Here is a 27,258-nt window from a genome sequence, read left to right as displayed (position 1 = left end):
TCCGCAGTCCCACGCTGTTTACGCTAAAGTTTTTAATTGTTTTAAAAAGTAGAATTGTGGCAAAGAGTCAAACTTTAGCGTAAAGAGCGAGGGACTGCGGAGGGGACAACCCATTTCATATACGGAGTAATTTCTGTTCGTTTTAAGTTTTAATGTCGCTCCTTACTTTCAGTTAAAAAAACTAGTTTTTTTTTATTTAATATATATATATATATAACAATCTTCCTTTTCTCCTTCTATCTCTTTTTTTAATACGTATGTGCTGTCGCATTGGTGATTTCTCTTTTCGTAATATATATATATATATATATATATATATATATATATATATATATATATATATATATATATATATATATATATATATATATACATATATATATATATATATATATATATATATATATATATATATATATATATATACATATATATATATATACTAGCTGTTCGGGTGGCGCTTCGCCCCCCCCCCAAGCCCCCAGCGCTCGTAAGTCGTTACGCACCATATTAGTTACGCGCCATTGTAGTTGTGTCCCTGTGTCCCACCTGTGAATATAGATAGATATATTTATATACGTTTTTAACTGGGTAAAACTTGCGAATATATAACATTCTTCGCTGTCCCATTGTCTCTGCACATAAGGAGATTGTCAGGTTTACCGACTCTTGAAGATGCAACATATAATTGTCCATGGGAAAAACAATCCGCATTCAGATATATCCCTCACTATTCTAATGATTGCCCTTGAGCTTTATTGATGATGTTTGCTAATCGAACATTTCCTGTGTCCCCGTCGTCATTTATATATCCCCCTGTGCCCCCCGGCATCCCCGTTGTAGTTTTGTCCTGGTCGACATTTATATTCCCTGTGTCCCGGTCGTTATTTTTGTCCCGGTGTCCCAGTCTGTAATTTCTCTTTGAGTGTCCCGGTCGTCATTTATATTCCCTGTGTCCCGGTGTCTCGGTCGTCATTTATGTCCCGGTCTGTAATTTCGTCAGTCAACAAACAACTTCATAACGGCATAATGCTCAATCCTTATAATGACATCAGTCGACACACAAACATGACGTCAGTCAACAGACAAGCACCGACCCTCAAAGATGCAACATACAATTGTACATTGGTAAAGCAATCTGTATTAAGATCTATACCGCATTTTTCTAGTGATTGCCCTTGAGCTTTGTTGATGGTGGTTGCAAATGCTAATCGAATTGGGAATTGCAATCTTTTAAATTGAAAAAGCAGATCAGTTGGAATCATGGGAATGCGAGGAATAAGAACAGCCTCACCCTCATAAGGCCCTGTCAAGATTGTGGCCTCTATTAGGTTTTCCATTTTTTTTTTTTTTACGGCAAGTCGCGTGCCATTGCAAAGCTTTGGTGGGTTGATATTTCTTAAAAGTATTATTGGTACGCCTATTCTTAGTTGTAGCACGTGTGGTGGAAACCCTGAAGGATCTATGGAATTTAAAAATTCAGATGGATAATTAACCGCTTCATTTGGTTCCAAAATACAAATTAACTGCGTAAAACTTGCGAATATACAACATTCTTCGCTGTCCAATTGTCGCTGCATATAAATAGATTGTCAGGTTTACCGACCCTCGAACATGCAACGTACAATTGTCCATGGGAAAAACAATCAGTATTAAGATCTATACCACATTTTTCTAATGATTGACCTTGAGCTTTGTTAATGGTGATTGCAAATGCTAATCGAATTGGGAATTGCAATCTTTTAAATTGAAAAGGCAGATCCGTTGGAATCATGGGAATGCGAGGAATAAGAACAGCCTCACCCTCAAAAGGCCCTGTCAAGATTGTGGCCTCTATTAGGTTTTCCATTGTTTTTTTTACGGCAAGTCGAGTGCCATTGCAAAGCTTTGGTGGGTTTATATTTCTTAAAAGTATTATTGGTACGCCTATTTTTAGTTGTAGCACGTGTGGTGGAAACCCTGAAAGATCTATGGAATTTAAAAATTCAGATGGATAATTAACCGCTTCATTTGGTTCCAAAACTGTGTCGACTGACTTGTAAAGGACTGCCTGGTCTCGAATCTTGGTCAAAACAATATTGTTGATTTCGTGGACGTCTATATTTTTGGGTGCGAGAATCGCTCTTTCACTTAGCCATTTATTATTTTTATAATTTTTTAGAATATTCGGAAATACTTTTTCAATCAATTCATTTTTGGACGTCACTAAATTACAGAAATCAGCAGGTAGTTGTATACGTCCTGAAATTGAGTCTACTGGGAGCTTTCCGTTTCCCATTGCCAGCAATTGATCTGAAAATGTTTGACCAGAGTCATCGTTTTGCAATCGGACACGCATATTTGTAGTTAATTTTAATGTTTTTACGTGTGCCCATAAATTAGAATTTTTCAGGCAAGCATTCATTTTGTCTGCAGGAGTTGATCTAGGTATTATAGGTAATGTTTGCCTGAAATCTCCCGCAAGCAATATTAATGTGCTGCCAAAGGGTTTCGACTTCCCTCGCAAATCTTTCAAGCATTGATCCAGAGCCTCGAGCGATTTTTTGTGTACCGTTGTGCACTCATCCCAAATAATAAGTTTGCATTGCTGCAATACTTTACCCATCCCATATGATTTGGAAATATTGCACGTGGGAGTTTCTGTAGAATGCAAGTTCAGAGGCAATTTCAAAGCGGAATGAGCAGTTCTTCCACCAGGCAGCAATGTTGCGGCTATTCCGGAAGACGCAATTGCCAACGCTATATCATTTTTTGATCGAATTGATGCCAGACTCAGTTTTATCACAAACGTTTTACCAGTACCTCCTGGCGCATCCAAAAAGAAAATTTCTCCAACGTTGTTATCGACACAATGCATTATCGTATCATAAATGTCTTTTTGTTCCGACGTTAACTTGGAAATGTTGAAAATCCTGAAGAGGTTTGTTTGCCATACGTACGCACAAATTTGAACACATCTACTCAAGCTGTAATCATCGACTGGGTTGTACCTGAATGCCAGGCGATAACTTTCAGATTGCTCTGATTCCTCGGCACGCTTTCTTTTCTTACTTTCTCTATCAGCAGCAAGCCTGATTTCTTGCTGTTCTTGTGATTCCTCGGCACGCTTTCTTTTCTTACTTTCTCTATCAGCAGCAAGCCTGATTTCTTGCTGTACTTGTAATTCCTCGGCACGCCTTCTTTTTTCACTTTCTCTTTTAGCAGCAAGTCTGCTTCCGCGTTGCTCTGGTAGTTCCTCGGCACGCTTTCTGTTCTTTCTTTCTCTATCAGCCTCAAGCCTGTTTCCTTGCTGTTCTTTTGATTCCTCGGCACGCTTTCTGTTCTTTCTTTCTCTATCAGCCTCAAGCCTGTTTCCTTGCTGTTCTTTTGATTCCTCGGCACGCCTTCTTTTTTCACTTTCTCTTTTAGCAGCAAGTCTGCTTCCGCGTTGCTCTGGTAGTTCCTCGGCACGCTTTCTGTTCTTTCTTTCTCTATCAGCCTCAAGCCTGTTTCCTTGCTGTTCTTTTGATTCCTCGGCACGCTTTCTGTTCTTTCTTTCTCTATCAGCCTCAAGCCTGTTTCCTTGCTGTTCTTTTGATTCCTCGGCACGCCTTCTTTTTTCACTTTCTCTTTTAGCAGCAAGTCTGCTTTCGCGTTGCTCTGGTAGTTCCTCGGCACACTTTCTTTTCTGACTTTCTCTATCAGCAGCAAGTTTTTTGGCATAGACTCTTTGAGCATCTTCATCGGTTTTTGCCATTGTAAGCTCATCAGTCATTGTAAACTTAAACATTAATAGATTTCTACGTGAACATATGTCTTAAATATCTTGAATGACGTCAACGTCAAAGCAAAAATGACGACAACTAATTTCATGACGTCAGTCAACACAGAAACATGACGTCACCTGATCCACAGACAGACACACAGACAGACAACTTATTTTTATATATATATATAGATATATATATATATATATATATATATATATATATATATATATATATATATATATATATATATATATATATATATATTTATATATATATATATATATATATATATATATATTTGTTTCTTTTTTTCTGCTCGTCATCATGGTTTGCTTAAAAATCAAATACGATCTAGCCGTAACAATCATGGTCCTTTTTTTTGTCTTTTGTTGTCTCTCTTTTGTTCTTTTTGTTTTTTATTGTAGATGTAGATCAGGTTCTTAAGTGTACAACTGTATTTTATTGCATTCAGTTATTAATTTTCCTTTCTTTGTCGTTTTGCCTGCCCCGCTTGGGGGCGTGTCCAGCGATTATTTATCTACTAAGAATTAATGTCTAAATTTACAAATGTTGGGAATAGGCTTGGTAGGCTAGAGGCGGATCCGCTTGACCTTAAACAAATTCTAGCGAATGATTTAGTGAAAGAAGACTTTGGTAATATGGACGAATCTGTGGCGGCTCTCCCAAAAAATAAATATATTAACAATAATGATATAGATCATGTAGCTACTCCAGGTTCATTTCGGTCAATATTCTGGAATTGTCGTGGTCTTATGAGTAAAATGGATTTTCTATCGGCGTTTCTTCCCAGTCATGATATTTTGTTGATTGGGGTATGTGAAACATTTCTTAGTGATAATCTTTCTTCTTCAGTCCAAATTCAGGGTTATAATTTTTTTGAAAAATCATGAGTATCAAAAAATAAAGGAGGAATCGGGTGTTATGTACATAATGATATTCATTCGCGAAAAATAACAGATTTTGATGACTTATATAAGGAAAGATTGTTTATTACCACTTTGTAGCATAACTACAAGAGTAACTGCAACGTCGGCATCACTGATTGACAATATTATGACGAATTTCGAGACTAATCTAATAAGGATAGTGTTGATGGACTCTTCGGATCATTTCATGTTGTTTTCTGAATTAAAAAGTGAGCTTAAACCGAATGAAAATTTTTTTTCCAAAAAGTCACGGTTACTCAATAAAAATACGCTACGACTATTAAAAGAAAGATTAAGTATTATGAATGATAATGGACCTTTCGAATCTGAGGATGTGAACCACGTCATGGATTTACTATTAAAGCAGTTTAAGGAAATATTAGATGAAACATGCCCGGTGAAAAAGATTGGTCTGAGACGTTATCAATCTCCTAATAAGCCGTGGATAACCGAAGGCATGCTACGATCTATAAAGTTTAAAAATCAGTTATTCAGGAGGCAACTTAACTGTCCATCTGATGAAAATATTTCTGAATTTAAAAGGTATAAAAGTCAATTGTCAAAAATTCTTCGTTTGGAAAAAAGGAATTATTATGAACGAGAGTTTGAGAAATTTCGTTTCTCTCCGAAAGAGACTTGGTTTCTAATTAACGAATGCCTTAGTAAAAGGAAGGACCAAAGTTTTCCAGATGAAATGTGCATGCCTGAAAATCAAGTACCTCTTAATGATAAGAAGAAAATAGCAGATGCCCTAGACCAACATTTTGCTAAAATAGGGGAAAAAACTGCTGTGTCTGCTGCCTCATCCGGGTCAAGTAGTCAAAATAAAAATGACTTTAGAAATTTCCTTCCGCCATCACATGATAAGTCAATATTTTTAACACCGGTTTCTGAACAAGAATTAAAGAATGTAGTTACTCTTTTGAAAAATGGTCATTCTGAGGGTATTGATAGATCATCGACATTTCTGTTGAAAGAAATACTCCCCCAAATTTCGCACATTTTATGTCATATAATAAACCTGGCATTTAAAAATGGGACGTTTCCTTCGTCGTTAAAAGACTCAAGAATATTGGGTCTTTACAAAGGAGGAGAGAAAACAAACCCATCAAATTATAGGCCTATATCGCTCCTGTCGGCTTTTTCCAAAGTAATTGAACGTTGTCTGTGTAAAAGAATAGTGCGTTTTTTAGATCACTTTGAAATGATAAATCACCTTCCGTTCGGATTTCGCAAATGTCACTCTACCGATCATGCGGTCCTATTACTAACACAGTATGTCCATGATATTCTTGACCGTGGAGAAATTCCAGCTTCCATTTTTCTTGACATTAAAAAAGCGTTTGATTCAATATCTCATGATATTTTAATACATAAATTGGATCATTACAGTATAAGAGGGCCAGCAAAATCCCTAATAACATCTTATATTAAGGACCGTTCTCAGTATGTTGATGGAGGTGATGTTTCATCTAAAATAACTCGTCAATCTAATACTGCTGGTGTCCCGCAAGGGTCAATACCTGGTCCCCTACTTTTCTTAATTTATGTGAACTACCTGAATAATTCAATGAGAATATTTGGTTTAAATTTGCAATTTGCGGATGACACTGCGTGTACTGTCCCAGGGAAAGATGTGAGCTGTTTGAAACTTGCATATAGGTTTAATGCGAATACTCAAGTCATCCCTTCCCTTTGAAGCAATGAGATCACTTTATTATGCACTTATTCATTCTCATTTAATGTTTTCATCACTTGTTTACCTTAACACATTTAGTTCTCATATTATGCCACTTCAGAGACAACAGAACAAAGCTTTGCGGGTCCTTAAGAGCTACTTGCCTTCCCCTAAATTATATCCAGCGAAGTCGTCAGCTGATTTTTCTGTATTGCTTCCTTAATATTCTTCCTTTAAGACATTTTGTGACGGTTGAATCTATCTTCTTCAAACTGAAGTATGACCGTGGTTTGCTTCCCTCGTTTTTTCGTTCCTCGAACCTTTTCCCACTTAAAAGTATTGACCACGGACATCTAACTAGAAATTTCAATAAGTTATATCAGCCAAGAATAATAAATGAAAGATCGAAATTTTCCCTTCGAAACTCGGTAATTCGGTATTGGAATATTTATACGTCTAAATTGGATTCTTCAAAATCAATTAAAACAGCTAAACGAAAACTTAAATTTATGTTGATTTATAGATAAAAAAATTTTCAATAAGTGACTTGTTGTTGGTTGGTGGGGGTCGCCTTTGGGATGTTAAGTTTGTTCCCATTTTATATGGTTTTTTATGATACTGGACCTAGGCATCTCCAGGGTTCTTGGTATCTTTTATTTATTTCTATGTTTATTTCGCTGGACGCGTCAACGGGTGTTGACCGGGCAATTGACGAGGGAATATGTTTAATTACACTTGTTTGAATTGCATGTAGTGAAGTATGGATGTTGTATTTATTTAAAGAAGTTTTTTTCCATCCCGTGCATTATGAATTTGTCTTCTCAGCCGGGCTCTGGACATTTTGTAATTTATTTTATTATTAAAATGAACCTGAACCTGAATCTTCACTTATTCTTAGCCTTAGCAAGTTAGTCTTCTTAACATTAATTTTCAAACTCATTCTAGCACCCTGAACTCGTAAAACCTATAAAATTTTATTCATTTTACTCAAACTTTCATCTAGGATGCTTAAATCGTCAGCATAATCTAAGTCTAGGAGAGTTTTTCCTCCCCACTTAATTCTGTGGTCTTCCATTACCATCCCTGTGCTCTTTAAGACAAATTCCATCAAAATGATCCATATAAAGGGGTATAGAACACAACGCTGCTTAACTCCTGATATAATACAAAATCAGCTACTAACCTCATTTCCTACCTTAACCTCAGCAGCGCTATTCTCGTGCATATCATTAATCACTTTAATGCATTTGTCTGATATACCATATAAGGATAAGACCTACATTATAGCTCTTCTAATGAAAACTAACGAAAATTTGACCGACGCATCCTCTGCCCTTTCTAAAACCGCACTGTTCTTTTTATAACTTTGTCTATAGCTTCTCTCAGTCTAAAAAGTATCATATTACTAAGTAATTTGCTACTTACACAAACCAGACTAATGCATCGGTAACTACCACATCCACTCTTATCATATTTCTTATATAGTGGTTTGATTAGGGTTTTCCTAAAATAGTTAGATACTTCCCCTTTTTTTAAATTACATTGATTCTCTTCAGTAACTTATTTCTAACCTCAGAGCCTCCATATTTAAGAAGCCCATTTACCAGACTATCAGCACCTGAGGCCTTCTTACTTGGCTCCAAATTAACACTATGTTCGCTCTAATAGTGTCATATTGCTTTCAAATCTAATTTTGGTACAGCTCTACTCCTATTGCCAGGCGCAAAACTAAAAGAGAATAAAGAAGAAATGCAACCTTTTGCTAAAACGTTGACAATATGTCATTTTGGCAAAAATTAGTCTTTTTTGGGATTCCAAAATTGCAAGATGATGTAATTCCGAGTTCATGATGTTACCTAATCATAAAAGTAATGCAAGAGTTCACTATAAAACCTAGACAACAGTGTCATCCACATAACAGAAATATTGTTGAATTCGCCATTTTTAGATGAAAAGGAACTGGTTTCTTTTTTCTTTTTTTTTTACATAAAGATGTGCAGGGCACGTATCCAGGATTTTTGTTAGAGGGATGTTTTTTTATGTGTGTGCCGGGGGGAGGGGGGTTTACAAAAACTTTTAGAAACTCATGAAATTTTTTTCTGTATGCAATTTGTTGCATTTTCACAAGTCCCCCTCACCCTGAAACCGCCCTCCTCGTGATTGCAGCCTTGAGGCTGTGATTCATTTTCAATAGCTAGGCTGGTGAATTTCTTGAGATTCAGATAATAATTTTTGGTGACTGAGGTTAAAAATTTGTGGGAGAAGGGTCGCGCAAAAGTTTCAGTCTGGTTATGAATTTGGATAAGGTTGAAGCTCAAAAGGAGACGCTTTACCTGGATGTTACCTGCTCTCACATTTCTTCGCTGAGAAATGAAACGCTAAATTAGGTTGAGTAACAAGACAGTGGTTGAGCATAAAGAATTGTGTTTTTTGTTAAAGATGTGGTAGAACTGTGAAGTTGCTCGGGTATATAGAATTTCAGCTTTCAAGGCTTTATATAAGTTTTGGATATTTTGAAAGAAGAAATTTCGCCAAATCTATTTCTATAGACTTTAATTTAATTTATTGCTATTCTAGAACCAGGTTCCAGTTCCAGAAGTCGAAGTCTTGCGTGATCTTGAAACCTCCCTTCAGGCTGAAAAGTCGATGTGTGAACATTTTAAAAACATGTTGCAAGCGTTGTTAGAAGATACAGCAAATGATGAAAAAGAGGTAACCAGATCTTATTTACTCTTAAAGGGTGTGTTCTATATTTAACTCTCAGAGTCTCTAGAGGAATTCTGTCCAACTCCCACAAGATTACCATCAAATACCTACTCTATGACGTATTGGTGTCCTGCATGTTGGCGCAGGCTGTGTACATGAAGTCCCTGATCCAAGAGCTTTGGGCTATTACTATAGAGTTAATTTCATAGTTCTAGAACACCCGAAAGTCACCAAAAGTAACTGAAATTCATCCATAAAGCGCAGTAATAGTTTATTTTGAACACACCAAGAATGCAAAAATATTTCTTTTTGACTTAGTTTAGACCTTAAGTGTTATAAAAGTATTTATATATATGTTATATTTTATGCTTTGTATGCTTATATTCTTATATATATATATATATATATATTATATGCTTTCGTAGCTGATTGCACATTCTAAGTGATTTCTGCTTTCTTAATATTAATAACAGTTGGTTTTGCCGAAAAAAAAAAATCAACAGTAAATGCACAATCAATAAAGAATAGATTATCATAGGCACTCATAAGGGAGGAGGGGCAGAGGGTGGTGCTAGCTTCCCACCCCTGGCTGAATTACGCTGTCTTATTTTTATATTTTTGTTGTGAGATTTCTATTACACAGCATTGGAAGTGCCAATTAGAATAGTTAAGTCCCCCTAAAATTCAGCTTATGGGCACCCATGTAGATTATAAACTTAATTATTCACAATTCGAACATAAAAACAACTGTCTTAGTACTTCTTGTGACAAATAAGATAAATAAGTATGGAAATTGAATCCTGATGTTTGAATTCTGGAAATCCTTAAATTTTTGAAGACACTTTTATCTCATCACAAGTAAACACTTCTTAGCCATATCAATGCAATATTACAGTGTAATATCATTATCTTCTTTCATAATTAGATGCTAGATGGCAATGGAACTTCTTGAAACGAATTTCTTTAAGTCCCCTCTGTTGTGATTCTTTGTAGAAACATTTTTTCTTCTTCCTATTGGAGTGTGCTTCTCATTGAATTAAAGGGAATTTCCCTTGGGACCCCTATGAAATCTTATTTTCAATTATTTAGTCCACTTAGGTGTGTTACATGATGTCTTAATTGAAAAATGCCTTTTTGAAAATAATGGAAAAATGGCTCATCCTTCTCTTTGATTATGTTTGAGCCAAAATTTTGAAGACTTTGAAAACACTTTGAATACTGTATTGGAACAAAAACGAAAAATCCAAAAATAAAAACTGATATGTTTTTTCTCTCACTAAAAGAGAGTATGTTTCCTCACTAAGTTAGGCTCTCACTATGTAAAAAAAAAGCCCGCGCAGCATATGAAATATTTACTATGAACACATACGAAGTCTGTATTTCTGATTTCAGTCTGGCGGATTTTATGCTATTATATTTGAAGATGGCACTGTCAAAGAAAAACAATAGAAAAATGGTTTGATTTTGTCACTGGCTCGGAACGAATACAATGGATATTCGCCTGAGGCCCTAAAGAAATACGTATTTCCAGTTTGTACGTGCAATATAAAGTTGTCTTTTTATGGTGTTGAAGCGTAATATTTATCGCGTTGTTATATATTTTTGAAAACATAAAATAATGAATATGTTATTTCTTTTTCTATTTAAATTTGGGTTCCATTGAACCCAGTGAAAATTCGAACTGAAATTGCTTTAAATTTTTTACTTTTATTCCGAAATCTTTTTGGAAATGTAATGTAAGACGCATGGTGAAGCAAAAAACAATGAAGAAAAATGTTTCTTTCCCCCCTTAAAACTCAGTTTCTATTGACCCAAGGGGAAATTTAAAAGTTATATATGTAAAATTTTTATTTCCTAACCATTCTAAATTATAAATTATAAACAGATTGTAAATTTGCTTTCCTTTTTCCTATTAGCCCTCATTGAATCCATAGAATATTCACGTAGAACTGAATACAAAATTTTCCGTTCATTTATCATGATGTAGAAAAAACAATGATATTTTTTTCTTTAAAAAAAAAAAAAAAAAAAAAAAAAAAAAAAAAAAAAAAAAAAAAAAAAATTGGTTCTCTTTGAACCCATTGAAGCTTCACATGATACCCACACGAAAATGTCAGTATTCGCTCTTGCATTTCTTATTGAGTTGAATTGTTAAACTAAATAATTAAAAGTACAAGTTTTTTCCAATGAAAGTAAGGAGCAACATTAAAACTTAAAACGTGTAGAAATTATTCCACTTCTGCGGCACTTCCCAACCCTCCATCCCTTGCTCGTTACGCTATTGTTTTTTACTGCTTCGAAAAAGCCTCTTATGCCAATTAAACGCCCTTTGCGCTTCAGGAGTCGTTCTTAAATAATTGGGACAAAATTAAAACGTAAGTGTAAAAATTTAGGGATTCAGAAGGGGACAGCCCCCTCATATATGAAATAATTTCTGGTGATTTTTAGTTTTAATGTTGCTCCTTACTTTCAGTTGGAAAAAATAGATTTAATTTCTGATTACTTTCAAATCAAGCCGGACAATCCCCTACTATATGGAAAATTACTCCCGTATAAGATTCCCCCTTGCCCGTAGAAATTGCCCCAGACAGTTCTTTCCTGAAAAAATAAAAATATAACAAATAAACGTGAATCTGTGACCTTACTTCTCGAAAAAAAAAACCAAATTTATGTAGATTACTGAAAGCTCTACATGGATGTTTTCTAATGTTTCAAAGATAGTATAAATATGTTTAAACAAATTGGAAAATTGTATATAAATAGGAAATGAGTATTATTATTATTATTTAAAGTCACTAAAAACAAAGCTCCTGTGGTACTTACTATCTACAGTAAGTGATGTTGCTACAAACTGTTTGCTGATGTTGTAAAAGAAGACGTAGAACAAAAAGAAAAAATTATGGCTTTCCGTATTAACATTTGGTTCACGTTAAACCCGTTGTATAGCTCAAATGGAGGACCGTAGAAAATTTTGATTTAAAATTTTTGCATTCAACCAACCATTTTTTTCGAGTTGTAATGTAAGATTGTATTAATTCAGATTTAAAGAAAAGGTTTGTTGCTATGGAAATCATACGAAATAATTTCCAATTTTCCGCAATTATTTTTGTGTCTTATGGTGCTGCTATGTAAGATAACAAAAAAAAATGGTTTATTTTCTCTCATTAAAGCTTCTTTTTTTTAACCAATGAAACCTGCACTGGACTCGTGTGAAAATAGTTATAGAAGATGGCATTGCAAGAAAAAAAATTTATCAGAAATGTCAGTATTTGTATTCTTATATATTTATGGAAATATGGTCTCCCCTTCTCTCTCTTGGGACCTGTGTTTGCAGATACTTACTTATAACAGAGTCTAATATTGGTGTGAGGTGTGGAAATCACTTACAATTACTATGATATTAAAATAAAATGCCACTGATACCGAAAAAAAAACACAAAACGAGGAGAAGTTAAGCAGAAATCGCCTATAGTGCATATAATAAGACTAGGATTAGCAACGAGATCTAAAAGAATAATGGGAGGTTGATTGAGGTTAGAATCACGTGCACACGGAAAACAGGATTAGTCCAGTAGTTCATCAACAAAAGTTCCTTTCCATATTTTTCTAGACTTTCTGTCATCTTCATAGACCCTCACATTCTTTTGCTGAATCAGCTAGTACGTAAACCCTTGCATCCACCATTTCTTGGATGGTCCTGATTAATATACAAGTTTTTAGTAGGTATATTTGTCAAGCTTGTTTAATTGAATGCTATTCTGCAAGGTGTTAGATGTTTTATCAAATTCATTAAAATGTCAGTTGCATTACCTACCGACGTGCTTTAAACAATCTATTGCTTAAATACACAATTATAAATGTTGTTCACAAGCGTAAATTTGTCGTTATAGATGGCAATTGCTACGCCAATCTATGCACAAATTTTCAAATTCTCACAACAGTGTTGAGGTTTCTGAGACTCCATAGCCTTCAAGTGAATCTATTACTTATAAAACCTCTAAATAGTACCGGAGGAGTGACAAACTCACTAGAGTCTAAAGAATTTTCCCCCTTAAATAAATTTTTAAAAAAAGAAAAAAATTCAACAGAAAAGGTTTCATTTCAAGGAAAGTAATTCGATGCCAAAATATCGCCTTGGTACTGTTTTAAAACAAGTTATGTTTTAAAACAGGGACAACAGATTTTTCACAAACTTGAATTTAACAATGCTTTTGACCTTATAATTAAGTAATTGAGTGCTTTAATACATTTTCAAGCTTATTAATTTGCATTATTTATCAGAAAAATGAAAATTGCCTTTCTTTGAGATTAAATCAATAGATTGAAAATATAAAGAGAAGCTATGAAACAGGCCCTGCAACAATAATATTTTGTCGAGAAGATGGATTTATTAGTTTTTTTTTATTTTTTTTTCAATTTTGTTAAAGATAATTGAGACTTAAATATCTGTTTAGATAGTGTTTGATTTCAAATTTTAGGCCACGCTCTGGACACTTTGGTTGTCAATTATACAACTAATTTCTAAAAAAAAACCGTGAATTTTGTTAAAGCCGACTATAGGCTGTAGACTGATTCTAATGGCCTAATTGTTTCTAACAGCTTTCTGTCTGCTCTTGGGACAGAATTTCTAAATACAAAAAACGATTATTTACAATTTTTGGAAACGTCTATCTGATGAGATTATGCAAAAGTGTCTTCTTTATATTCCAAACAAGAAAAAGAAGAAGATAAAGACTTCAATAAAGATTTAACCCCTGGTTCCCGCTGCTGCGTCAATCCCGACACGATTTTTTTCTGGCGAAACAGACGTACGACAGAATCGGATGGAGGTTCACAAATTAGCTGTTCAATCCGCTCCATCACTTTGGTTATGATTTTTTTTTTTTAATCAGAACACCGCATGCGATTTGTCGTGTGAGTTAAAATTATTCAACGCATCCGACATTGCAGCAAAACGGATGGTTTTGTGTCGTTTGTCGCACGATGTGTGTCATTTCTCGCATGCCGCAGGATTGTGCACGAAATTGCAGCAGTGGGAACCAGGTTTAACACTGACAAATAAGCTCTGAAACCATACTGGTCAAGCATATCACGAAAAATATATACGGGAAAGTTCAGATTATTTTTTTATTCCGTTTTTTGGACTTTTATCTGCTTTTTTATTGTTTGCACTAAGGATGGCTTAGTAAAGGTCTCGGCCAGAATATCTGCATTTTCCTTTTTTCGCTGGCTGTGAATTATCTTCTTTTTTAATTATTCTGCGTTTTCTCATATTCATGATTTAAAACAGTTTTTCTAGCCAGGAACCAAGTAAAGGTGAAACAAAACAAATAGCATACAGTTCAACAGAATGTTAATTCTTACAATTATTTCTGTGGACGTAAATAATCTCCAGACAACTCTTAAATGACAAAATTTCCTTGCTTTGCTTTTGCACTTTTGAATTTTGCTTTTAAATTTTTGTGGTTGAAATCCATCAGCAATTTTCTCCAACATCAGTTCCAAGTAATTAAAGAAAAATCACTAAAAGTTATTATTAACAATTTCATTTTAGGCTCACATAAACACAATTGTTAATACAAATTTTTACTAATAATTTTTGATTAAGACGGCAGAAACACAACTGTTCTTCTGTATAGGTCTGTAACAACTTTTAATGAAAACTCGGTATAGATCTAGATTAGGAGCTATTGAGAAGAAAACATGCTAAGAAAACAATTCTTGCTTCATTACATGCAGAATAACTGTAGCTAAACATTCTGCACGCAGCTCCACTAAACTCTACCCTCACCCCTACCTTGTAAATATATAACTAAAAATAGATATTTCCCATGTATTCTCCCAATGCGTCTCTCTTATTGCAACCTGTAAAATGAATCAAATGTGACGAAACAAGAACCAGAAAAACAGGAGTGATGGATGGCGGAAAGCATTGAAATATATAATCTGGGCTATATGTTTGCACATTAAGGGGGTTGGGGTCAAGTATTGCAGAGTTGCATGCAAAATGTATTAGCTACAATTATTCTGCATATTACGAAGTAAGAATTATTTTCTTCATATGTTTCCTTCTCAAAATCCCCTAATTTAAACCTATATCATACCTTTAATAGGTATAATAATATTTAATATAAAATAAAAGATAAAAATAATTTAGAAACGAAGAAACCAGGGGGATTTTCAATCAGTTATGAAAAAAAGTAGCGAAAAGACAAAGCAGGTATTTCAGCAAAGACCTCTGCCAAGCCGTCCTCAGTGCTAAAAACCTTTACAAAAACATTGGCAAAAATACTAACAGATTGAAGTGAACTCTAGAAAGATAAAGGAAGTACTAAAAATAAAAGCCAAAACAAATGAAAGGTTATTCGAGAATAAAATATGGCAAGAAATTTGTCCCTAGCGATAATGCAGCTTGTCTACTGACCTGCTTTTGGTTATTACGGCAAATTGATTTTGGTTTAAAATGAGAAAGAGTAATAGTTTATTCTCTTTGTACTAAATTGGTGTAAATTGGTTTTATAGAAACTTCCCTAATATCTCTATTTAAACCGCTACGGTGGTATATTTACGGTATAATAATGCTCGGTTACTCTCCCCAAAATGTAAAAAAGAACACGTCCTTGTTTAAAATTAAGTTGAAACAAAACTTACCAGTGTTTTATCCATAATTGAAAAATATCCCACCTCTCGAATGAAAATCCTGGTTATAGTTATGTATATTTGTAAGTTCAATAGAGTGACTAAATCAGCTTCGAACTTGAATTTCCTCGCGTAAAAAACAGTAGTGCTTACATCCGTCTCTCTCTCTTCATTCCATCGTATCCTAAAATACAAGGCTGTATTCAGGGATGGTTAGAGGGTTTTGAACCCTCTCCCTGAAATTGCTGTCCGGCTCGTCAAAAATAATAAAGATGCATAACACTTATTTTTGATGCGATTTAAATTTTTTTAATCCCCCCACCGAACAAATCGAGGTTACGGCCCTGCTAAGGTATCTACGCTTAGGGAAATTGTTGGCTAAAGATATGTATCGTCTAATTACACCAGTTGTGCCAGTTTCTTAGATTACAATAAGGCCTATCATTAGGGGAAGTAGAGGAATATACTCTGATCAATAATGAATTTCTGAGACAGTAGAATAAACTAACAAAAAAGGAGGTGCAAAGTGTATAACCTGAGCACGAACGAGTTGATAGTTCTTGGGCACAGTCTACTGCCCCCTCCAACCAATGGAATTAAAGCACACTTTTTAACACGGGAGCACAGGACATGCCTCTTTTTTTCTATTTGGTTTTAATAATACAGATTGAATTCCTTGCGTAGGTTAAGGTTTAAGATGATCAAAATTATAAACTAGACAGGTTTTTCGATTTTGGACGTCTATATTTTAATATTAGCAATGGATTTGTTATCAGGTTCCATCAATTTTGGAAAAATAAACTCTGTTTTCACTTAATGTCTTGATTTAACAATGATGCGGTCTTAACAAGATTATTTTGCTTTTTAGGGGTATGGGACTAGTCTTATCTTTACATTGGGGGAAGGGGTAAAGGTGATCTAGAACAAAATCTTGGAAGGGGGCAGATAACTTCGTTCCTTTAAAACTGCCTAAATGATGAACACTGCTGATGATGAACACTGTATATGTGTTCGAAATATCCAGTTAAATAATTTTATATCTATTCACTGTCAATAAAAAGGTTTCATCCTATTTTGAACTATTTTACTTTCGGAAGGGAGGCCCAATGCAAAAAGGGTGCCACTAATTGACGAAATTGACGAGTTTAAAAAAAAAAGAAATAAGAGGGTGCCCGAAAAATCTTGGAGGTGCAGTGCCTCATGATTTGTCCCTAAGAAGATATTCTCCTAAGAATGATTTACCCTGAATCCTATTCATCAAGGCTCCTGCAAAAGCTGATTGATGGATCTCAAACATACAAAGACAGAACTATCAGTTCAGGCCTTAGTCATCAAACAGTTCGTGGTATTGAACTGTAGTAAGGAGCTTTTGATACCAATAGTTACATCAAAAGAATCGCATTTTAATGCTGATTTTAAATATATAAGTTTTATCAAGATCAGTTATACCCATCAAAAGTTACGAGCCTGAGAAAATTTGCCTCGTTTCAGAAAATAGGGGGAAACACCCCTAAAAGTCATACAATCTTAATGAAAATAACACCATCAGATTCAGCGTATTAGAGAACCTTATTGTGCAAGTTTCAAGCTCCTATCTACAAAAATGTGGAATTTCGCATTTTTTGCCAGAAGACAGATCACGGATGCGCGTTAATTTGTTTTTTTGTTTGTTTTTTTTTTGTTTTTGTTTTTTTCCCCAGGGGTGACTGTATCGACTGAGTGGTCCTAGAATGTCGCGAGAGGGCTCACTTTAGCGGAAATTAAAAGTTCTAATGCCCTTTTTAAGTGACCAAAAAATTGGAGGGCACCTAGGCCCCCTCCCACGCTCATTTTTTCCCAAAAGTCACCGGATCAAGATTCTGATATAGCCATTTTATTCACCATAGTTGAAAAACCTAATAACTATGTCTTTAGGGACGACTTACTCCCCCGCAGTCCCCGTGGGAGGGACTGCAAGTTACAAACTTTGACCTGTGTTTACATATAGTAATGGTTACTGGGAAGTGTACAGACGTTTTCAGGGGGATTTTTAGGGGGGGATATTTGAGGGGGGGGGGGGTTACGTGGGAGGATATTTCCATGGAGAAACTTGTGATGGGGTAAGAGAATTTCAATGAAGGGGGCGCAGGGTTTTCTAGCATTATTTGAAGAAAACAATGAAAAAATAAATGTGAAAAGTTTTTTCTACTGAAAGTAAGGAGCAGCATTAAAACTTAAAACGAACCAAAATTATTACGCATATGAGGGGTTTACCTCCTCGTTATACCTCACTCTTTACACTAAAGTATTTTTAGTAATTTCAACTATTTATTCTACGACCTTTGTGATTCAGAGGTCATTCTTAAGCAATTGGTACAAAAATTAAGCTTTAGGGTAAAGAGTGAGGTATCGACGAGGGTTGAACCCCCTCATACACGCAATAAAAACATACGAATATAGAAGTTCGTTACGTAAATTAATTCGTAAGTTACGTATATTTTTTACCAATGAAAACGTTTGTAAAAAATTAAAAGTTCTAGTTGCTTTTTTAAGTAATCAAAAATTGGAGGGCAAATAGGCCTCCTCCCTCGCTCCTTTTTCTCAAAATCTTCCGATTAATTACAATTAATTAATATGCAAATTTCGTTTTAATTATTTATATGCGGAGAGCCAAGATCAAAACATGCATTAATCTAAAAACGTCCAGAAATTAAATAAAAAAAAACAAGTTTTTGTAAATGAAAGTAAGGAGCAATATTAAAACTTAAAACGAACAGAAATTAATCCGTATATGAAAGGGGCTTTTCCTCCTCAACGGCCCGCTCTTTACGCTAAAGTTTCTTACTGTTTTAAAAATAGAGTTAAGAGAAAGAGTCAAACTTTAGTATAAAGAGCGAGCCGTTGAGGAGGAAAAGCCCCTTTCATATACGGGGTAATTTCTGTTCGTTTTAAGTTTTAATGTTGCTCCTTACTTTCATTTAAAAAAAAACTTGTTTTTTTTTATTTAATCCCTTTCAAAATCCAGGTAGTCGGTTGAGCCTTTCTGTAGAGAAAGAAAAACTTTGGGGGGGGGGCTTTAAATTCTCTCTATAAGAACATATACCAGAAAGGATCGGTGAATCACAACCAAAATTGGTGGAAAGAATGACCAGGCTCCTAATTGTGCCTTTTTATGGTCTGCTGTCGGTCCTAACTGTGGGTAGAGGCAGGAATTATAGTAGGGTTTGTCAATGTATATTTTCTTTAGTCTAATTACTAGGCTGACTTCATCATTTGTCAAAAACTACGCAAGAACTACGGTTAATTTATCGGGGCTCCATTCTCAATCACCTCTGAGAAAGAAATGCCACACTCACGTCATCCACACATACAAGAAATGTCTATTGGATCTTATTTACATTTGTTAGGCATCAACAGCTATAACTTGTGTTGTACTTTGAGTGGGTTTGATCCCAATCTGATCATGGAACACTGTCTTGCTTCATGGAACACTTCATGGATCCTTGTTACCGCAGGTGGCAAGAGGTTAGAGGTAGAGGTTAGTTTTTATCAAGATTGCACTACTAGAGCGGGGGGGGTATGGTTTTTAACCTTTAACTAATTAGCCAAATGGTGTTACGTCAAATAACTTGTGATGAATAACTTTAAACTTAATGTTTGTTTTTTTAAACTTCATGTTTGGAATTACCATAAAAAGCTTATTCAACCGCTGTATGTTATTGTCAAACTTTTTTGTTATTGATTTTGGTTAATAAAGACGGGGTCATTCTTTACTTGTCTTTCATTGCTATGAATAGTTTTGTTAGATAGTAAAATGAAATCAAAGTCCTAAATATGAAATGAACGTCTGCCCATCTTTTACCACTTTGCTGTAAAAACATCCAGAAGAAGCCAAAGAAAAATTAACGACTTAAAGTGAACTACCATCAAACAATTACGCTTGTCGGTTTTCCTATCAAAATATTCTTTTGTAAATACTACTACTGCTACTAACAACAACTCACCGCAACACCAAGCCACCCAAGGCCAACACAGCTACGCACACTCCTCCTCCATCCCAATATTTCCATAGCCTCCCTTTTTACACCCTTCCAGGGGATTCTCTTTTTCCTTAAATCCTTCTTTATGATGTCCTTTCACCCCAGTCGCGGACGACCTACTTTCCGTTTAGCCCTAGACGGTCGACCAAAAAGGACAATTTTCGGCAATCTGCCCTCCTTCATCTACAGAATTGCTCTAGCCATCTCAACTAATAGTACTAGAAAGCTGGATTGAACCACAATTTTCCTACAGCCTACTGTTTGAAATACGTTCAATCAGTCGGGTAGTCGTCAGTCGTCAGTCGTCAGTCAGTCGTCAGTCAGTCAAGTCAGTCAGTCAGTCAGTCGGATACAACAAATCTTCATCTGCCTTTTGGAGTGTACATGCTTCCGAAGCATACTAGACCACTTTCATCACTGTAGCCTCCAATATTATAATCTTGGTTTGCATACTTATCGTTCTACTCTTCCAAACTTGTTTCAACTGGGAAAAATACCCTGAGCCTTGGCTATTCTACTTTTAATATCTTTACTGCTCCCACCGTCTTTACTAATAATACTATCAAGGTAATAAAGCTGTCCACCTGATTAATCTTTTTGTTACACAGCATCACCTTTTGATCTTCACTGTATTCCTAATCTTAGCGACTTAGTCTTTTTAACAATAATTTTCAAACCTTTTCTAGCACCCTGAACTCGCAAAACCTCTTGATCCGTCGTTTTTATTATTATTTTTTTTTTCTTACACTGAGTTACATATGTTACTATATATATAATCTTTAAGATAAAAACATAAATATACTCAAAATATCAACTAGATGAATTAAAAAAAAGTATTCATTATTCTAGCTAGACAATGAAATTTTTATTGGGACAATGAATTAAGTTGCTAAAGGAAACAAAATTAAGTAATTTGTTCAACAATGAGTTTGAATATGTGACATTAAATTAAGGAAGCAACTTTATTGCTAAAATCTTTTCAATTCCTATTTGCATATTTTTCATAAAAAATGAAATACAGGAAACGAAAAGGTAAACTATAGTTAAGGAGAGTTCTTAACCCCTAGGTAAAAAGTACTTACTTTCATTTGTGTGCTGAATTCTTTTGAAGATCAAAAATGAATTTTGATATTCTTAGTCTTGTTCGGCAAGTTTTTTTTTTCTTTTGATTGGTACACCCATAAAAGGGTCTTAAACAACTTTCACTTTCTTTTGCGCACTAAATCTGTTACAAAATTCAATATATTTTGACTCAAAAGGCTTACAAAGGGGGAGAAACGCCACAATTCTCTGACCAATTTGTCCCTGGATCATACTTCTTCAACTAAGGCTGCCCTAGCCCCTTGGTTTTCATAAGTGTTTTGAAATGGGTCTGCTATTATTTTTTTCAATGTTCGTTTGTAATTTAATTATTATTAATAGAATATTGTATTCATTAACTTATTGTTTAAGTCAATTATTGGATTCAATTATCCCACTAACTGTAAATAATTTATTAATTTGTTTGATTAACAGTAAGTTCTTATACTTTGTTATTATTATTATTATTATGGGCGGAGTCACCAAACTAAGTCGAGGCTCTAGCCACTAAGGCCCATTGCCTCATTATACCCTCTCATGTTAATTGCTATATTTAGGTGACTTATTGAACATTTTTGAAATTATCAAACTTTCGAAGTAATTTAGGGAAGCTTTCAATTGCTTTTGGAAGTTCTTGTCATTTAAGGAATATGCCAGGGGTTAGGCATTAAGTTACTTATTCTACACCTGAGGTCTAGAAGCGCTGAAGTAAGATTTGAATCAAGAATGATGTGATTGGACCTACAGGTGGCTGTAGCACTTCAAAAGGTGTTTTATGAAATATTTTCGAAAATTGTATTTGTATTTCTCTCCCTTACAATGAGCAAGTACTATCGATTGGTTGAATTTATTTTCTCCAAACTGATATGGCTCTCAAGACGTTTTTAAGTGAGTTCTATTCCTAACAAATGAGTCGGGCCGTGAATAGTGAAGTGGCTTCCATGCACATTATTCTCCTTACCACTTTGTATGAAAGCCACGGTCGTAGAGACTTCGAAGGGACCTGATTTGCTTGGAAATTTTGTTGCTCCGTAGAGCTGAAGATGGCTGGAGGACAACCAGGACCCCGTCCAAGTTCTTTTCTGCAGCACGTCCTTCCTGCCCCTCAGGATGTTAAGGCAAAACTTTGATATAGCCATTTCGTTCAAAATAGTTGAAAGGCTAAAAAAAAGTCCGCAGTGACGACACGACCCCCCACACCCCCTGTTACAAGGGTTTTAGAATCTGCAAGCCTCCCATTTTCTACAAATAAACTTCATAATGAAAAAACAGAGAGGGAGTGCTTGATCTTAGGTGTCCGACTACCTCGAAACTTCCAAAGATCATTTTCGGGGCCAAGAAATCACACATTTTGTTAGGTTTGTGGGCCCTGAAATAGAGCAAAAAATTTTATGTTTCTGCCTAGTGATATTTTAAGCACGTTATATTTAGATTCGCGTATCTGAGTGAATCAAATGCGGATCAGTTTTCTTAATTATTTGTAACTCTTGGAGTTGAACCTTTAAGTTAGTGTAGGAGGGTTGAGTGGATTTAATTTTTACTTGTGGGCGTGGGAGGTAAATCGAACGACACTATTTGTATCCAGGTCTTCGAACGAGCCTGTAAGGAACATCTTGGGAGCGGCTTGAGGAAGAAGTCGTAACTTCCGTGTATTGTCGGAGAAGAGAGAGGTTGAATGCAACAGAAATCTAAGTTTAGTGTTGGTGGGGTGAGAGGGGACTAAACAATTTTGGTCTCTAATTAACATGAAAAGAACGTTTTTGTACAATAAATTCCTATGGAACTTATGTAGGAATTTATCACGGGGGAAGAGAATTTCCAGGAAGGGAGGCACTGAATTTTCCATCATTATTTAAAAAACAATGAGAAGTAAGGAGCAACATTATAACTTATCTATTATAACTTTCTACTGAAAGTAAGGAGCAAAATTATAACTTAAAACGAACAGAAATTATTACGTATATGAGGTGTTCTTCCCCTCCTAAATACCTTGTTAAGTTGCGTATATTTATTACTAATAAAACGTCCGTAAATAAAATTAAAAGTTCTAGTGGCCTTTTTAAGTAACTAAAAAATTGGAGGGCAACTAGGCCCCCTCTCCCGCCTCTTTTTTCTCAAAATCGTCCGATCAAACCTTTGAGAAAGCCATTTAGCCAAAAAAAGTAAAATTAATATTCAAACTTCGTTTTTAATAATTCATGTACGGTGAGCCAAAATCAAAACCTGCATTAATTCAAAAACGTTCAGAAATTAAATATAAAAAGCAAGTTTTTTTTTACTGAAAGTAAGGAGCAACATTAAAACTTAAAACGAACAGAAATTATTACGTAAATGAAAGGGGCTGTCCCCTCCTCAATGCCCCGCTCTTTAGGTTAAAGTTTGACTCCTTCTCACATCTCTACTTTATAAAACAATCAAAAACTTTAGCTTAAAGAGTGGGGCATTGAGGAGGGGACAGCCTCTTTCGTATATGGAATAAAACAAAAACACACATCCGTGATCTTTCTTCTGGCGAAAAATAAAAAAAAATTCCACATTTTTGCAGAGAGGAGCTTGAAACCTCTATGTTCTATGACTTTTAGGGCATGGTTCCTCCTTTTTTTGAAAATAAGGGACATTTTCTCTGGTTCTTAGACTTTGATGGGTAGGTCTAAACTTGATGAAACTTGTATATTTAAAATTAGTATAGAAATCCAATTCTTTTGATGTATCTACTGGTTCCAAAATTCCGTTTTTCGATTTTCGGTTACTATTGATCCGGGTCGCTCCTTACTACAGCTCGTTACCGAGAACTGTTTCAAAACGGTAAAAATATTTTGCAGTTTCTACAATTTTGAACTTAGACTGACAAGAAGTAAACTCAACAGAATTCCAATGTAAATTCCTTTTTGAATGCAAGAATCATAACGTCATCCAAGTCGACTACCTGAATGTATTTTCCTGTTTATTTTCCAGGGTGTTCAATAGCCTATACCAGAGCAATACCAAGGCCCTCTCCAGAATTTTGATCGGGGGGGGTGCACGAAACCTAAAACACACATCAAAAATTCGTTTATTTGCAATTTTGTTATGTTTATACAAGTTGCACATACAGTTCGAGGGGAGGGGGGTGAACCCCTCTTCGGTTCAAAATTTAAATTTCAAGTTTGAATAGTTTAACCGTTAGTTCAATATAAGTATACATACACATACACTTGGTTTTCATGTTTGCAGCAATAGCGATGACTTAGTAAAGGGTAAACCACAGCCCATAGTAACCGACTGTTTAGGAGTGCTATTTGAAATCGATAAAATACAATATGCAATATGTGTTGCTATTTGTCCCCTTCCCTTTCTGTCGAAACCTCTTAACGTCTTCATAATCTGTACAACTGGCAACTCATGGCTAATGAGCTGCCAATAAGCTGCCTGAGGTCAACAGCTGTACACACTCCTCTTCCAGCCAGCTCAAGTTTCACACTTAACTTTCTTCCATGATGTTCCTGTTAGCTCTGAAGGTTTTATCATCTTTCTCATCCCCCCCCCTTGACTGGTGGATATTCTGCTTTTCTTTTTGTATCTACTGGATTTATAAATAGCCCGATTTTTCTGTTTGGGGACTAGGAAAAGAAGTCACAAAAATACTTTTTTAGTTCCTACTCTAGTTTTTGTAAGAGCTTTGTTTTTATCGCCTATATACGTTTGTTACTTTCGCATAGCCTTCAGCCCTTGTTCCTGATAATACGACTGTTGGTTTTGTGTTTAGAAACATAATTTATGTACATTTCAATCTTAGAAATAAATATTTTAACTTTCAATCTCAAACTATGCCTGCAATGATAGACCCCAGGTAGAAAGCCGAGAAGGTGGCCTAGTTAATTTCATGAATATGTGCATTTAATCTACTACAAAAAATGAATTTCAAAAATTGTCAAAGAAAAGTAAAAAGAGTAGGCTAATATCAAAACCCGAAACTATTAGAAATAAAGTAATATAATCAGTTAAACTAAAAACTAACCGAAATTACTATGAATGAACAAATAAAGCCTAAAACGAACACAAACAAAAAGAATTGTAATGTAAAAATTAAAATAACACACATTACTAGGAACGGATAAATGAAACCTAAAACGGACAAAAAATCAAATTAATCTTTAAACGAATAGAAGCTGCTACAAATAATCGCGGGGCTATTGGCTCTGATCGATTCTAAGGCACCAAGAGGCTAGACCGTCATTCATACTCTCAGTGGGTGTATGTCACCACCCTTTACTCACTGTCTATACGTTTCGAATTACAATAAACGGCATCCAAATCAGGAATTCATCATGTTTGGCGTATGGATTCTTCACTCAAACTTAGTGATCCTTATAGAAGGTTTCCAATATTTTTAAAATTGGATGTTTAATAATAGCTTCCTACCTGTTTTGAGAAGTTGTTACACAAAGCCTACACTACGTTTGACCTCCTCCCTTCCCCTCTGTGGTGAGAAACTAAGAAATTCTACACTTATTATGTCGTGATGATCAAAAGACCTAAAGGCTGTAAGACCCGTGGTTGGATCCTCTGCGATCAAGACCCCTCATGTTAGGAATAGAGGTTGCAATGCAGCTGGTAACAAAGTCTATATTTACTAAAGTACTATATTTTCATCATATTTAGGTATATTTCATTATGATTAACCTAACTTCACTTCTTGAGCGTGGTTGGGATAACACGTCAGTGCCAAACAAAAATTCGTAGCACCCTTAGTTGTCATATGCTGTAATCTGTGGAGAAACTCATTATTCTGTAAAATTGCTGTGGTTTCCGTCGTCACAACCGTGGGTTATACTAAGAGCGGAGGCTATACTAACCGATTAGTGCACAGCATCGCACATCTAGTAAATTAAGAGGAAAATCTGAGGTTGAAAAAAAAAATAAAACAATGGCTGTTTGTTCAAGTTTTCCTTGAGTCTTTCCTTTTAGTTTAATCCAAGGGGCTACTTACTAGTTTGTAGAATGCTTCCACCCTGATTCTTGTCATTCTTGCAATTTTGCAATTCTTTTTCTTTCTTATATTTTAAAGATACCAATCCCTTGCATGACGCTCCATCATCAAATATGCTCTATCTTCTTCTATGTCGAACAAAAAATATAATTTTGCACATTTTTGCAAATTTATTGCATTTTTATGACGTTACAGCTACCCGTTCACTTGAGTTGTATGCCATCAAAACAGAATTATACACAGAATCAGTTTGCTCCTAGGATTTTATTAACGTGTAAATAACCAGCTTTTGGATATAGCATTATACCGATACCGTAATTTTCAAAGGGCACACAATTGTCTCAGACAAAACATATTTTTTGTAAGTGATATTTTTGGTAAAATGCTATTTAATTGACTTCTTGCTATCTCGGAAAGGGTTTAGGTTAGGAAAATGAATCTTTCAGGAATGGGTCTACAGGCTAAAGTATGTCCCGGGAAGGTATTTTAAAGTACCCACCTCCACTCCTTCTCCCTCTAGAGGGCCCTGAAATTTGCCTACATGACAGGTCTATACTTATCGAAATTTTGACAAAACAACATTTTACCTTATTTTTCAGTTACTAGTTGCTTTTTTTTCTGCCTTTAGTTCTGAAAATGCAATTCCTGTTCTTTGAGTAGAATTTTGAGCCATATCAATGTTTTTTTTTTCAAAATTTAGGAAATGCATTTGCATATCTTTAAAACCTTATAAAATGGAATTGAGCCAAGTCATGAAGCTGAAAATAACTTTGTTGTACTCCAATTAAGCAGAAGATCTATTTTGCAAGGTTTCACTTCTAACACACACATTTTTAAAGGTCAGGGCCCTCTAGAGGGAGAAGGAGTGGAGGTAGTTGCTTCAAAATACTTTCCCGGGACACACTTTAGTCTCTAGATTCATCCCTGAAAGTTTCATTTTCCTAACCTAAACCCTTTCTGAAATAGCAAGAAGTCAATTGACTAGAATTTTGACAGTTTCATTTTCCTAACCTAAACCCTTTCTGAGATCTTTTCTAGATCTAGATTAAATTCTAGATCTTTTATACACTTTTATAATTTGTTGTTTAGTTATTTTGCTAGGTGGGGAAAAAGGGGCTATATGTTATTCTGCTGCCTTCGTTAACATAACACCCAAGGATAAAGATATAGAATAGTGGCTCGTCGGAAGGAGACATGTTAGAAAAAAAAGTATATACATTTTTAGACTGTTAATTGTACGTTTATTTTTATGGTTTTGTCTGCGTTTTTTGATAATTCATGCCCAGTCCCTTTCTAATAGTATCATATAGCCCTAGGTTATGTAAATTAAATACAAAAAAACAAGTTTTTTTTAAACTGAAAGCAAGGAGCGACATTAAAACTTAAAACGAACAGAAATTACTTCGTATATGAAAGGGGCTGCTTCCTCATCAACACCCCGCTCTTTACGCTAAAGTTTTTTACTATTTTA

General features: G+C 35.0%; 1 protein-coding gene across 4 annotated transcripts in view; it reads left to right on the top strand.

Annotated features, from left to right (window-relative positions):
* LOC136039321 (golgin subfamily B member 1-like) overlaps window positions 1–27,258 on the top strand; it is a 283,865-nt gene that overhangs the window by 52,193 nt on the left and 204,414 nt on the right. For 3 of the 4 annotated variants that reach the window (XM_065722941.1, XM_065722942.1, XM_065722940.1), the window contains exon 4: window positions 8,952–9,086. In XM_065722941.1, the coding sequence (XP_065579013.1) occupies window positions 8,952–9,086 (135 nt within the window). Of the gene's footprint in view, window positions 1–8,951; window positions 9,087–26,020; window positions 26,149–27,258 lie in introns of those variants that run through there. The other variant, XM_065722943.1, reaches the window with a different exon arrangement.

This window comes from Artemia franciscana, chromosome 19, assembly GCF_032884065.1.
Source record: "Artemia franciscana chromosome 19, ASM3288406v1, whole genome shotgun sequence".
NCBI classification, from domain to species: Eukaryota; Metazoa; Arthropoda; class Branchiopoda; order Anostraca; family Artemiidae; genus Artemia; species Artemia franciscana.
The sequence above is the reverse complement of the archived record's forward strand: the minus strand, read 5'-3'. Positions and strand labels throughout refer to the sequence as shown.